General features: G+C 55.7%; 1 protein-coding gene across 1 annotated transcript in view; it reads right to left on the bottom strand.

Moving 5' to 3' along the window:
* Window positions 1–6,176, bottom strand: part of TAL1 (TAL bHLH transcription factor 1, erythroid differentiation factor) — a 13,894-nt gene extending 7,718 nt beyond the window's left edge. The window contains exons 1-3 of the mRNA XM_024119848.3: window positions 6,118–6,176; window positions 2,062–2,499; window positions 655–749 (exon numbers count right to left, since the gene is read on the bottom strand). Of these exons, the coding sequence (XP_023975616.1) occupies window positions 655–749; window positions 2,062–2,498 (532 nt within the window). The 5' untranslated portion in view covers window position 2,499; window positions 6,118–6,176. The remainder of the gene's footprint in view (window positions 1–654; window positions 750–2,061; window positions 2,500–6,117) is intronic.
* Between the last annotated feature and the right edge of the window lie 7,251 nt (window positions 6,177–13,427).

Genomic DNA, 13,427 nt, shown 5'->3' with positions numbered 1-13,427 from the left:
CCGGAGCCTGTGCTCCTCAATGGGAGAGGCCACAACAGTGAGAGGCCCGTGTACCGCAAAAAAAAAAAAAAAAAAAAAAATGCTGAGGCCTTTGGGGTGGGGGGAGGGAGGGAGCAGGGTAGAATCTATGATGTCAGGAAGGGAACTCCGAGTCTCAGCTCAGAGTGTGGAAAAGGGGACAAGAGGGCCCCACTTTGCAGGGACCTGGGACAAGACCCTTAAAGGTGCAATTCCAGGCAGGGAGAAGACTTCAGACCCCAAAGAGGACTTGGGAGGAGATACAGAGAATCCCTGGAGGTCGATGCTTAGAAACACTTGTGTGTTTCTGCCCTCCCAGGGGGATCCTTACCAACTGTAGGAATGGAGCTAGAGTGGGGACTACAATTGACCGTGGAGGTTTGGGCTAAGCGCCACAGCGTGTCCTCACTCCCATGCACTCTCTTCCCAGGACTGTGAGTGTGGCAACCCCCAGCCCCACTCATGACCTCCCCTAGTCCCAGGTCAATAGGGCGAGGACGTCGACAGCTTCTCTTGGCTACAAGAGAGCTGCCCATCTATGTGAGACACCTAGGGAGTAGTCCCCGATGATCCCTCCTTCAGGGTTCTAACAGCTTGAGGGAGTGAGTACACAAGTGTGGGGGTGGGTAGACTCACCATCAGTAATCTCCATCTCATAAGGGGAGGGTCTCCTCTTCACTCGGTTGTTGGTGGCAAACATAGGGAAGGCATCTGGCTCCCCAAAGAACCCACTGTGGGAGGGAGCAGGCAGATCACAAGATCACATGTGGGTGGAGGGGAGAGAGAGGCTCCATACAGATCCTCCCCACATGTTCTTGAGCCCCCGCCCCAAAAAACAAGGGCAACCCTGGTCCCTTCACATCAGAACCGGGGATAGAAAGAGCATGAAACACACACACACAACACCCCCAGCCTCTCTCTGTGGTGAGACAAACAAGGGGAGGGTGGCCACGCACCCCTACACACACACACACTCAGACACACACACACACACAGAATTATTGGTGAACACAGGGAGCAAACACAAAAATGAACATACAGCCCCCACATACAAGCGCACAATCCATAGACACCTCCGCTCCCAAGCAGGTGCTCACGCAGGCAGACACGGCCTTCACACCTGGCAGTGTGCAATTCCTGCACCCCATAAGGGCACCCTGTCCCTTACCCCCAACTTCACCCCACCTTCACTCCAGCCCCATGGGGCCCATGAACAGACAACAGACAGGAAACCCTGACTCAGCCCCACTGACATGCCCTCCCTCCCATCACCCACTGGGCTCTCCGTAGCTTCTTCCTCCAGTGTCCCACAGACTCACCGACTGCCCCCCACTGTCTCTCCCTGCCTCATCTTCCTGTCCCCACCCCAACCGTGCCTCCTGCTCTCCACCACCTCAGTGGCCCCAGCAGGGAAATGGATACTCTCACACCAAAGGGAGCACACATCCTGGCCAGAGATCGCAGCTAGGGGCAGAGGAGCTCAGGAGAGGAGGGAGGGATCCATTCCCCAGGCGGGCCCTGGCGGGGAGTTTCAGAGGAGGGAGCCCTCTTGCGAGCACCCTCAGATGCACATCTCTTACCTGTCCACCGAGGGCTGCAGCTTCCAGAAGAATTTCACAGCGGAGCGCATTCAGACACACTCCTTGCTGGTACTCACACTCAGACTCCTCCTGTCCACCCCACCACCACCGCCACCACCCCCAGGCAGCGCCCCGCGCTTCTGCTCACAGCCAGCCGCATGCCGGTACTCCCCCTCTTCGGCTTCCAAGCTCCGAGCACGCCGCGTTAACAAGGCACCGGCACACCGCCCCCCGCGTGTGCACACATACACACACACACTAGCAGAGGACTCGTTCCAAACTTGCACGGGGGCTCCAGCCCAGACTTTTCCGACCCCGAGTGTAAAACGTCCCCCTCTCGCCCTCTCTCCGCGCGCTCGGCCGCACTGCCCCGCCGGGAGATGGGCAGCCGGCTCCCGACGTGCGGAAGGGGAGCCCCGGCGCCCATGCCTCCTGCCCACCCGCCCCTCCCGCCGGCCCTGACCTGCCGAGAGAAGCCAGCGGCTGGCTGAGGCTGTAGAGCAGCGCGCGGCCGGGGGCGGCGGGGGCCGCCAGCGCGGGCGGGCTCAACTGCACCATGCGGCCGTCGCCGGGCAGCTCTGCGGGGGCCGAGGCGGGCGCGGGCCCAGGAGGTCTGCACAGCTCGGTGGTGGGTACCCGATGGCGCGCTTCGGCAGCCGCCGCGTCGCGGCCCTTTAAGTCTCGCGCGGCGCCGCCCCCACCGGCGGGGCCGCCCCCCGGGCCGCCGCCGCGCGCACCCAGCTCGATGACCGGGGGCTCCGCCGGGGCCGCGCGGCTCGTCTCCTTGGCGACGCCGTTCAGCAGGACCAGGTGCGGGGGGGCCATGCGGGCCTCGGCCGCGTCCCGTCCCTCTAGCGGGGGGTCACTGCGTGCCGCCTCGCTCGGCGGCCGCTCCGTCATCCTGCGGGCAGACAGACAAGCGGACACCCGCTCTGACCACCGCCCCCAGCCCATCCACGTGGGGTGGGATCGGAGCGGGGGGTGGGGGAGGGGGTGAAAGGCAGAGAGAAACTCACGCACCAAAACGTGAGAAGAGGCGGACAAACTTAGCGCCACGTGGACACACACCCGCCCGCAGTGCTGGGGAGGGAGGGAAAGGGGGCCGCTGGTGTGGGAGAAGAGAGGAGGGTGCCCGGGAGACAGAGACTGAGGGCCAAAAGGACAGAGGTGGAGAAGGACGACAAAGACATTGGAAGAAAAGGAATACAGCCAGCGAAAGAAAAACAGAGGGGGGGGAAAAGGAGGAAGGAAATGTAGAAAGAGGCAAGAAAGAAATATCACCCCGTGCCCCTTCTCAGGCCGCAAGGGAAGAGGAGGGAACAAATCCCCGACCGTGTTCTTCCCGCCCCCCTTTTGGTTTTGGCGGGGAACCTGTCGCGCGGTGGTGGGGTGCTTTTCGAACCTCCCTTGCCTTTCAGCAATACCTGCCCCCAGCCTACCGCCACACACATACACCCAGAAACCTGGTGGGTGGGGGCGGTGCAAGAGGGATCAGGGCTGGCAGAGAATTATCCGGAGGAGCCAGCTCTCCCTTTCAACACATATTCACCCCTGCGGGGGCGGCGCCCGTCTACACTCCGCAAATCCACCTGTATTCTGTGTAGCCGCCGGAAACCCCAGTGGCCCTTTACTTTTACTCCTCCCGGGACTGGAGATGGGACATAAGGAAGGGAAGAAGATGATCCTGGCCATAGCTCCCCGCACACTATATATACTGCCTTCTGCTCAGCTGAACTCAAAAGTGAGGTGGGGTCTAGAAAGGAAGACTGCCTGAGGCAGTGTGAAGCCAGGAGTGTGGGGCGAAGGGGTGTCAGGATGGCTGCTGAACTCCTCCAGCACTCCCCCATCCCCCTCTCCTACCTCGGTGTTGTCCTCTGGGAAATGGGAGGAGTACCTCATATATGCATTTAAAAGCACTGTGCAAATGCTCAAGTAAACATTATTATAGACTGGGCCAGCAAGGAGACTACCTTGCCCAAGGTCACACTCGCCTGTTTGCCACAGAGCAAGACTAGAACTCCAGTCTCGCTCTGTCTTTGTTATCCTCCCATATACACCCTCTCATATATCCTGCCGCCCCCCTCCAGCCAAGGACAGTCCTCTTCTCCTCAACCATACTCCTGGGTGACCGCAGGCAGAGGCTCCACTCCCCACTACCGCTCCCTCCAGTTCTTCCAAAACCCACCACACACACACACCCCACCCCCGCAAGAATGAAAACAGAAAAACTATGAGACTCTGGGTCCAGAGCGGGGAAATGCCTGTGAGTTTTAATAAAACAATAAAAATATAATCAACTCAACAGGCTTCATAAGATGTTCAAAATAAGGTTTCTGCTGTCGGAATTATATAATTGGCGTATTTTGTAGCAGAAAACAAATACACAAAAATCCCACTCAGCACCAAGCAGAGTCCATCTGATCATTCCTGGCAGCCATTCTACCACTGCACCACTCTGGACTGGAGTCAGCCTGGGAACCATCCTCCCACCCAAGAAGAGAGACCGGACCTTCTGAAACCTCCTCAGGAGCTCAGCTCAATTGCCACCAGACACACAGCTGATGGAGAATCACCATTCAGATTAAGCTTCTGCCCTAGCTCTGCCAGTCCCATGGGCAGCGCCCCAAAACGACAAAATTCCCCCAGACCTGGTGTACCCTGGCTGCAAAGGCAGTAGGTCCGCAACACTTCATTGGAAACGAGTTTATGTTCATGGTGGAAACAATAGGTCTGTCTGTATCCACAGAATGGGACCGACCGTCAAGACACTGCGGCCACTAGAAATGCACCAGAGGTATACCATTGGAGACTTCCTGGCTCCCCTGCAACAGTGAAATGCATTAGAAATATACCGTCCTCTGGCAAAACATACAAGCCCCAAGGAGCTGGCTCCCTACCTTACTGTCCCCAGGCACCGTTGTGCGCCCAGTGACACGTGCTTAAGTCCCAGCTCCTAACCGAGTGACAAACGGTTCACTCAGCAATTGCCAGAATGAGCTCAAGCTCTCCATATGACACATTTGTACCTTCTGATTAATTCCGAGACTCTGAGTAGGAGCAGATCCCAGAGGGGCAAGGGGAGCACGTATTTCAGATGAGTTGTGACTCTGGTTCCAAATGCCCTCTCCAGACGCCTATAAATATCTATATCTCTGAGGCCCCCCCCAAACCTATGATTGGTCCCCAGGGGTCTGTGGTCAACCTCTCCCCGCCCCTCCCAGGACCTCAGGAAAACCCTGCCAGTTCATCTGCAACCAGGATCACCTAGGCCAGAGGGCCAGGCTCTCGAGGAAGCTGCCAGAGAACTCACAAGCACTTTCGGTGGTCGTTGACTAAACCCCATCACTTGGCTTTGGTTAAGATTATTAAAAGGAAAGCCTGGGCTTCCCTGGTGGCGCAGTGGTTGAGAGTCCACCTGCCGATGCAGGGGACACGGGTTCGTGCCCCGGTCCGGGAAGATCCCACATGCCGCGGAGCGGCTGGACCCGTGAGCCATGGCCGCTGAGCCTGCGCGTCCGGAGCCTGTGCTCCGCAACGGGAGAGGCCACAGCAGTGAGAGGCCCGCGTACCCCAGGAAGAAAAAAAAAAAAAAAAAAAAGGAAAGCCTGAGTGATGTTCACTTGTTTTTATTAGGAAAAATGAAGAAGGGGGTGAGGAGATTTCAGATTTCGTACCAAACAGCACTAGACTATTGGGCCATTACAACTCCTCTTTGTGCAACCAAGACCCAGCTCGAATCGAAGCCCCCTACACCGGCTCATCTCCTGTTGCCAGCCAGCCAGCCAGATCACTTCCATGTGTGTCTGAACACGACAGGGGAACCCGAGAGCTCCTGGGGGGCAGGCACCTGGTCTCCGGCAGCTCCCAATTCCCAGCAGGGAAAATTTCTTATGTGAAAACAGCCTCCGCCATGCCCCGGCTAAAGCCACCGCCTTAAACACAGCCTCTGGTCCCTGATACTGCATCCACACCCGCATGACCCCCTGGGGGAGCCCCAAGCCTGCACGCAAACCAAAATCACCCGTGAACAGAACCACTTTCCTGCTGCTACTGGAGTGGAGGGGTGTTTAAACGCAGCCCCACCCTAGGCCTTAGGCCCCAGCCTGGGCCCACCCGAGTTGGGACTGCGTTAGCCAGGATGGCTGCGGCCTTCTTCCTGCCAGAGCCCCGGGCGCACACAGCCTGCGCTATCCGGATATAGCCGTCCCAAAGTTATGAGCCTTGTGAAACGTCCACAGAACCAGGATAGAGGGGGACCTGGGCGGGGGAGGGGTGGCTAAGTCCAACTAGCTGTTTTCACCCAGGACCAGGAAAGGGCCCTGCTGGAAGCCACAGTGGCACAGAGGCCACAGTCAGTGGCAGAGTCAGATCCCGCATTCCCAGCTCTGGGTTCGTCCTCCCCTCCTCCTCCCCAGTCTGAAACTGGACTGTCCTCTGTCCCAAGCTTTCCCCACCTCAGGCCAGATCCCAAGGCCTTCCTGGTGACTGTTTCCACCAGTACTATTCCCCCAAAACTCACCTGGGGCATATTTAGAGAGAGCGGCCCCTCTGAATAGGATCTCCACTCCTCCTCCGGCGGGAGAGGGGCGGGAGCCGAGGTCCAGGTTGTGGAAGGGGGTCTTTGCTTTCCCCCTCTCTCACTGAGAGACCGGCAGTTAGGCCGCGGTGTGGTCCTGGGCGGTCTGCCGCGCCCAAAGCGAGTTTCCAGGAAAGATGGGGGTGGAGAGAAAGAGGGAGGGCGAGAGGGAGGGAGAGAGAGAAATGGGGGTCAATGGCTGGGAATTACCTCATGTCCTCGCCAACCCGCCCCGGGAATCGCCAGCAGCTTTCCGCCCCCAACCTGCAGGTGTTTGAAGCCTCCCCCGCACCCCCATAAAAAAGAACCCTACACCTGACCAATCAGGAATAACTATCTAGTCCAACAACAACAACCCCGCCGCAGACTGCCCGGAACGTTATCGGACCCTCCAACCGGGATGTCTGGTTCAGTGTGGCCGTTTGTTTTCTAAGCAGACTCGTCTACGCCGTTGGCTCGGGAACCGAAGTCAGGCCGGAGCTGTGGCCACAGCGCGGAGTCGTCCGCAGCCTGGCATGGGTGGGTAGGGGGATGTGTGTCCGAAAAGGGGGATCCAATCTTCAGACCCTGGTCGGTGGGACAGAACCTCTGAGGACCCCATTCTCTCCATGACTCTCACCTGCCCACCTCCAACCCAAAGCGAAACCAGAACCCAATTCCAAAGGCTACTTTCCCGAAGGGATACAGTCTGAACGGCGCAGATCCGAGAGAAAGGGGTGGGTGGGGGGATATCTGATGTATCCCGGTCCCTTTTTTTCTTCCTACAGATTAAGGGGAGGGAAAAAAAGAAGAGGGAGAGGAGGAAAAGAAAGAAAGGAAAAGAAAAGAAAGGGAAAAAGAAAGAAAGGAAAGGCCCTCGCCTTTCCCTCAACAATTCCTACACAAGATTTTCGATTTATCGGTATTCAGATCGTCAGAGAAGAGGAAAATTTGAGTAATTCTTTTCAGAAATAAACAAGGAAAGGAGGGAGGGTAAAAATAAATCCAGTACTGCTTCCCAGGGTGTAGCGGTAGTGAAATTTAGTTCACCTTTTTTTCCCTCCCTCCGGAAGGTTTGTTTAATTTGTTTTGCCTAAATTGTCCAGTTTATGGTCACACATCGAAGTCTTGGATTAATTGCTAAGGCCACCTCCTTTTTGCCCCGGCTTTAGTGGACAGTAATAATTATTCCCTGCGGTTTCAGTCCAATGCGGGAGATTTTCTTTCTCCTCTTCTAATCCAAATGAGGGGGGAGGTGTGGGAACAAGGAGGAATCCAGTCATGCCCGGTGTCTGAGGTCGGGTTTAATTTTTGCTTTAGGACGGAGTCTCTGTGTTCGTCCCTCTCTCCATTTTCTCTCCCTACCACAAACCCAGCAATTTAAAAAACAGCGCTGGTGGGAGGAAACCCGCGCTGCTTTGTTATCGCCCCGAAGAAGCTAAAAGGGACAAGCCGCTTCGCTCCTGGACGATTATTTTAATTAAAATATGATGATGATGATGATGATGATGATGGTAGTAGTGGTGGTGGTGGTGGTGGTGGTGATGATGACATTAGCAACCACAGTAACTGGCAAAACAAAATCCTTTCTTTCGGAGCTAGGGCAGCACTGACCCCGTCCCTCCATGAAGCCCGGTCTCGGTCATCGATGTGACGGGTACCTGACCCACGCGGGAATGTCGCTCACCCGGGGAGGGGGTAGAAAAATGTTCCTTGGAGATGATCCCGAAGGTCCCCACCCGAGGCGCGAGGCCTGGAGAATGCGCCCATTGTCTTTTCCGGGCCTCTCCCGCAGACCCCGGCGGCCGTACCCGCGAAACTGACCAGAAATGGACGAAGCCTGAATGCGGCGGGAACCGAAGCCGGCGGCTACCGGCCTGAAGGCGCTGGCCTCCGCGAGCGCTTCTCAGCTTCCAGCCTGGAAGAGCCTCCCGCTCACTAACAACCCCTCCAACACCGAGGCGCAGAGTGGCCTCTGGACAGAGCAGCCGCTGATCGGGCTGCTCATCCAAGCCAACATTGGCTTCCGAATACATCATAATTTGGAATAAAACGTGAAATCCCTCTCCCCGCCCCCATGCCGCCTCCTCAACTTGCGCATCCATCTCTCGCTCGCTCGCCCTCCCCTCCACCCCCCAGCGATTTACAAACGCACTTCCAAAGGACACCAGTACACAGGCACACAACCCGGTGCGGACAGGGCCACACGCGGTCCAGCCCCATAGAAGGGAAGCAAAGTAAGCACAACCCAACACTGCCCCACAAGCCGACTCGGTCAAGCCCATCCAGCACGACACAACGAAATCGATCAAACGCAATCGCTCAGGGACGCACAACCCACCGTAGTCAGGATCACACACGCCCGACACAACAACGAGACCATACAAACACAGTCGCAAAGGCCAAGCAACCCAACACACATGTCCAGAAGGCAAACGAGCATAATTATATACAACGATGAAAACGCAGAAGGGCCTCGGAGAACTCAAATCTACACCCTAAAGAGGGCAAACACCATCACACTTGGACACACAACCTATCGCCTAGAAGACCACACTCAGAAGAAGTCAACACTGCCCACAGCTCACACACGCACTCTCACAATCCCACGGCATGCACACAACCACCAAGGAGAAATGAAAACCAACCACCGCCTCGCGCATTTCTGTATATTGCGTAAGGAAAAGGGGAAGGAAGGAAGAGAGTCTCCGAGGCGGGAGGGGCGGCGGCGGCGGCGGCGAGCTCAAGGGCGTCGGTGGAAAATGCCCCCCATCGAAAGAAACCGAGGGAAAAGGAACGAAGCCTCTTCTGCGAGCGGGCAAAAGAGGGAGGAACTGGATGGGGGATTCCGTGGGAGGTTGCAGGTTGCCTGCCCCTAGAAAAAGGCCAGAATGCTCACGTTTTGCCGCTAAGGGGGTACGCGTGTGGCCATTTTGAGGCCTGGTCCTTAGTGCCGAGCCCTCCCCCAGCGCCCCCCCTCCAGTCCCCCCCTTCCGCGCCGCGGCGCGCCCGGCTCCTCCGCCGCCGCGCTCTAATCCCGCTCACGTTCTAGGCCTCGTTAGCATGGGCCGAGGCGCGCGGGGGCCGTGTGTGCCGCGGAGATAAGGCACTGCCGCGGGTCCGCTCGCCCCCGATAAGCGCCTCGGCCATTACGGGCCAAATGATTCATTTTAATTTGGCAATTTCACCGGAGGGAGTGGAGACTGGTTGCGCGGCTCTGGGACCGTCTCCGTAATGCGCCACGGAGAGAGCTGGGCGGGCGCTCTGTCTAGGACCCGGCGGGTCCAGCCTCATTACTGTTCCCGAGGCCTCTCGGGAACCCGGGCTCCCCACAACCTCAGTCCCTCGGCCTCCCAGACACATTTCTCCAACGACTCGCACCCCAGCAAGACCACAACACCAAAATGATCACATCCAACCCTTCCTTCCCTGACATTCATTCATACTAGTGTCCTGGATACCCGGGTTTCAATGGGCAGTTCTTCTTATGCCAGAAAGCTCCCCAGCTCCCCGCGACTCTCACTCCCTTCAACCCTGGCTCTTTTCTGTTCTAAAATGGAGCCTGCTTACCTGAATGTTGGGACTGAGGTTACACCCAAGAGGCTCTATGGAGGCAGAAATGGTGTCAACGAAGAGTTTAAATATCCATTCTACTGAGTTTCAGGCTGAGCCCAGAGCTGGGAAACATCCCTCCCCTCATAATTTAACATTTTAATCTCGCTACTGAAGCAGTCTTCTGAGCACTGTACAAATATTAACTCATTTAGTTCTCATAAACAGTCCTAAGAGGTTGGTGCAATTATTCAGTTTACAGATGAGGAAACTGAGGCAGAGTGAAAGTAACTTCCCCAGTGTCACATATCTAGTGAGTGGTAGAACCTGGGTTTGAAGGAAATCTGGCACCAGAGTCCTCTCGAGCCCAGCTAGAGCCTAGGCTTGGAGGAGGGATCTGGGCTCAATTCACTGCAAGAGCTGAGATCTGTACCGTGTCCTAGAAATCTGGGTTCAGTGAGGGGTAGGCAATGGGCTCAGCCCATGGAGGGTATCTGGGTTCATTCTTTTAGGGTGGAGTCCCAAAGTCACTTAGGGACTTCCCTCGTGGCACAGTGGTTAAGAATTTGCCTGCCAATGCAGAGGACAGGAGTTCGATCCCTGGTGTGGGAAGATCCCACGTGCCATGGAGCAACTAAGTCCGTGCGCCACAACTACTGAGCCTGTGCTCTAGAGCTGGCGAGCCAGGACAACTGAAGCCCACGTGCCTAGAGCCCATGCTCCGCAACAAGACAAGCCACCGCAAGGAGAAGCCCGTGCTGCTCGCCACAACTAGAGAAAGCCCCAGCGCAGCAACAAAGACCCAACGCAGCCAAAAATAAATAAATAAATAAATAGAAGTCACTTAGTTCCAAACCTCAGTTTCACCTCAGAGAGCTGTTATGAGGATTATATAAGATGATCTTTAAAAGGTGGTGAGGGCAATAATCTGTGGAAACTTACCAGCCTGGAACCCAGCATGACATCATGTGCACTTGCACACGGGAGTTCTGGTCTATCCTTATAGAGAAGGAAATTAGGTCATGAGGAGATGTGACTTGACCAAAGCTTACAGTGACCTAGAGGAAAAGCCAAGACCCAAACTCAATTATCCAGTTCCCAGTCCACAACTCTACCCACCATGCCAGGCTACTTTGTCCTTCTAGCATCTCTGGTTTTGAGCTCCTTTTGGCTCCTGAGAATTCACAGACTGAGTCCCAGTCGAGGACTGAGCCCAGAGGGTGGCTGCAGTCTGAGTCTGGCCCCTCCTTGGCCATCAGGCAACTCTCCGTGAAGATACAGTTAATCCAGTGCAACCTGTTCCCTCTGTTCCTCTCATGCTCTCTGGTGGAAGTCAGGATGCCATGTGGATACAGGTAACTTTTACAGAATCCCATGGGAGAAGGGCTACCCATGTCCTGAGGAAAAGAGTCTAATTCCTGGACTTGCCACAAGGCCTCCCCTGGCCCAGCCACACCAACTGCTCAGCAGGGACTCAGGGGACCGACCTCTGTGGTTTGCTCAGCCCCATCTCAAACTCTCTCCCCGCGGCTCTAGCCACACCTCACCCACTGCTATCAAATTCAACTCACCCTCCATTATGTGTCAGCCTCTGCTTTACTGCACCTTCTCCTCTCACATCCATCCTTCAAGACTCAGTCTTTCTGCTCCATCCTTCTTGAAGCCTCTCTGCAATGGGGGTTGGTTTTCATCTCTCCCTCCTCTGGTCCCCGTTGTCTTTGCTTGGTTGCATCACTAAATATAATTATGAGTTCAAAGCCCAGCGCTGCCACCCTTGGGCTGTGGCACCACTGGGCCAGTCATTTCACATCTCTGAGCATTGAGAACCTTTCAGGTAAGCCAAGGGCTGGAACCGAAGGGCTTGAGGTTCATGAAAGGCATAGAGAAGAGTCCAGTACTGGCTGGAGCAAGGCTGTGGACAATTCAAAGAATTTGGTGGGGGGCACCATTTTGTTCATTAGGTTAGAGGGGGTGCGTAATGTCCTATAAAAGATCAGCTTTGCATTTCTAGAAAACTCTTTGGCTGCACGGTGGAGTGGAGAAGGGGTATGTGGGGGTGGAATGATGTGGGGATACCAGGCCCGAGGCCGATGCAGTGGTCCAAATAAGGGGGATTGGAGCGTGGACTAGGGTGTCGCCAGGAGAGATGGCAAGAGGCAGACGCAGACGACATGTATTTAGGATACAAAATCGGGTTTATAAGAATTGGGTTTGAGACATGAGGGAGAAGGAGAAATCCAGGAACCCTTGGGTTTCTGGCTGTATTTGCCTAGATGGGAGTGTTATTCCAGGTGATGGGGGCTTGGAAGCCAAGGGAAATGGAGAGGGATTCTGCATTTGTTTTGTTTTGTTTTTGTTTTTTTTTAAACATCTTTATTGGAGTATAACTGTTTTACAATGGTGTGTTAGTTTCTGCTTTACAACAAAGTGAATCAGTTATACATATACATATGTTCCCATATCTCTTCCCTAAATTTCTTGAGTGTAGGTGCCTTGAAGGCACCTACAGGCTGTTGGACAGGCAAGGCTTTTGTCAGCCCTGCCGAGCGAGCGAGGAGAGAGACGCGAGGGGAGGTGATGTTCACCATCCCCCTCTATTCTCGAAACTCCAGATTCTGACAGTCTGGCAGCCATCCCGACCTGTCCCCCACTCCCTGCCTGGGGTTGGGGGCTCGTGACGTCTACACCCTCCCCCCTTTCCCGTTTCCGACGGTCGATGGAAAAACGGAAACTGCGCGTTGAGCCGAGAGCCGCCCGAAATAGCGTCTGGTGCCTGTCGATCAGCGCGCTGTCCGAGTGTCCGGGAGCAGCGAGTGACGCTGCCCACGGCCCCGCCAGGAAATGCCACCCCTCCTCCACCCGCCCCAAGCAGGGGCCTCGGACGGGCAGGAAACCCGGAGCTCCTGGGCTGGGGATGTCGAGGGGGAGGGGACGTGGGGACCCAGACTCGTGCGTCTGGAGTCTGGTCCTGGAGGGAGCAGCCTGGAGAGAACAGCCTAGCCCGGCTTTGGGGCTTTGGGCCTGAGGGCGTCGTCGCCACTCTCCGACCTGTCCCCCACCCCCACCAAAGGCCGGATCCTCCCCCAGATTCGAGGCTTTAAATTTTTTTCAAGTGTTTCTGCCTACCCTGTCTCTGCGTCCTAGGCAATCTCTGAGCTTTCTCCCCAGAGCTTGTCCCCTGGAGGTGCAGTGTGTGTGCACTGTTGTGGTCAGCCAGGTTTGTTTTCAGTACACGTATATGGTGGTACTATGTGCCAGGTGCTGTCCTAAACACCTCATAAATATTAATTTCAGTTAATCCTCACAACAACCCAGTGACTAGGGACTACCATTACATCCATTATTGTAGGTAGCCAGTTGAGGCACAGAGAAGTTGAGCAACTTGCAGAGAACACCCAGCTGGTAGGTGGTGGAGTCAGATTGCACACCTAGGGCGGCAGAATGAGTACAAAAGTCAGGCAGTCCTGAGTTCCCACCCTGCTCCCCAACTTGCCTGCCGTATGTTTCCAGGAAAGTTACTTAATATCTGAGTTTCACTTTCCTCATCTGTAGAAGGGAGATGATAATTGTCTATACATCATACTGTTCTTAGGATTTTTTTTTCTTTTTTTTTTTTTTTTTTCGATACGCGGGGCCTCTCACTGCTGTGGCCTCTCCCGCCGCGGAGCACAGGCTCCGGACGCGCAGGCTCAGCAGCCATGGCTCACGGGCCCAGCCGCTCC

The sequence above is a fragment of the Physeter macrocephalus genome, chromosome 4 (genome assembly GCF_002837175.3).
Source record: "Physeter macrocephalus isolate SW-GA chromosome 4, ASM283717v5, whole genome shotgun sequence".
Lineage (NCBI taxonomy): Eukaryota > Metazoa > Chordata > Mammalia > Artiodactyla > Physeteridae > Physeter > Physeter macrocephalus.
This window is presented reverse-complemented; position numbering and strand designations above follow the sequence as displayed.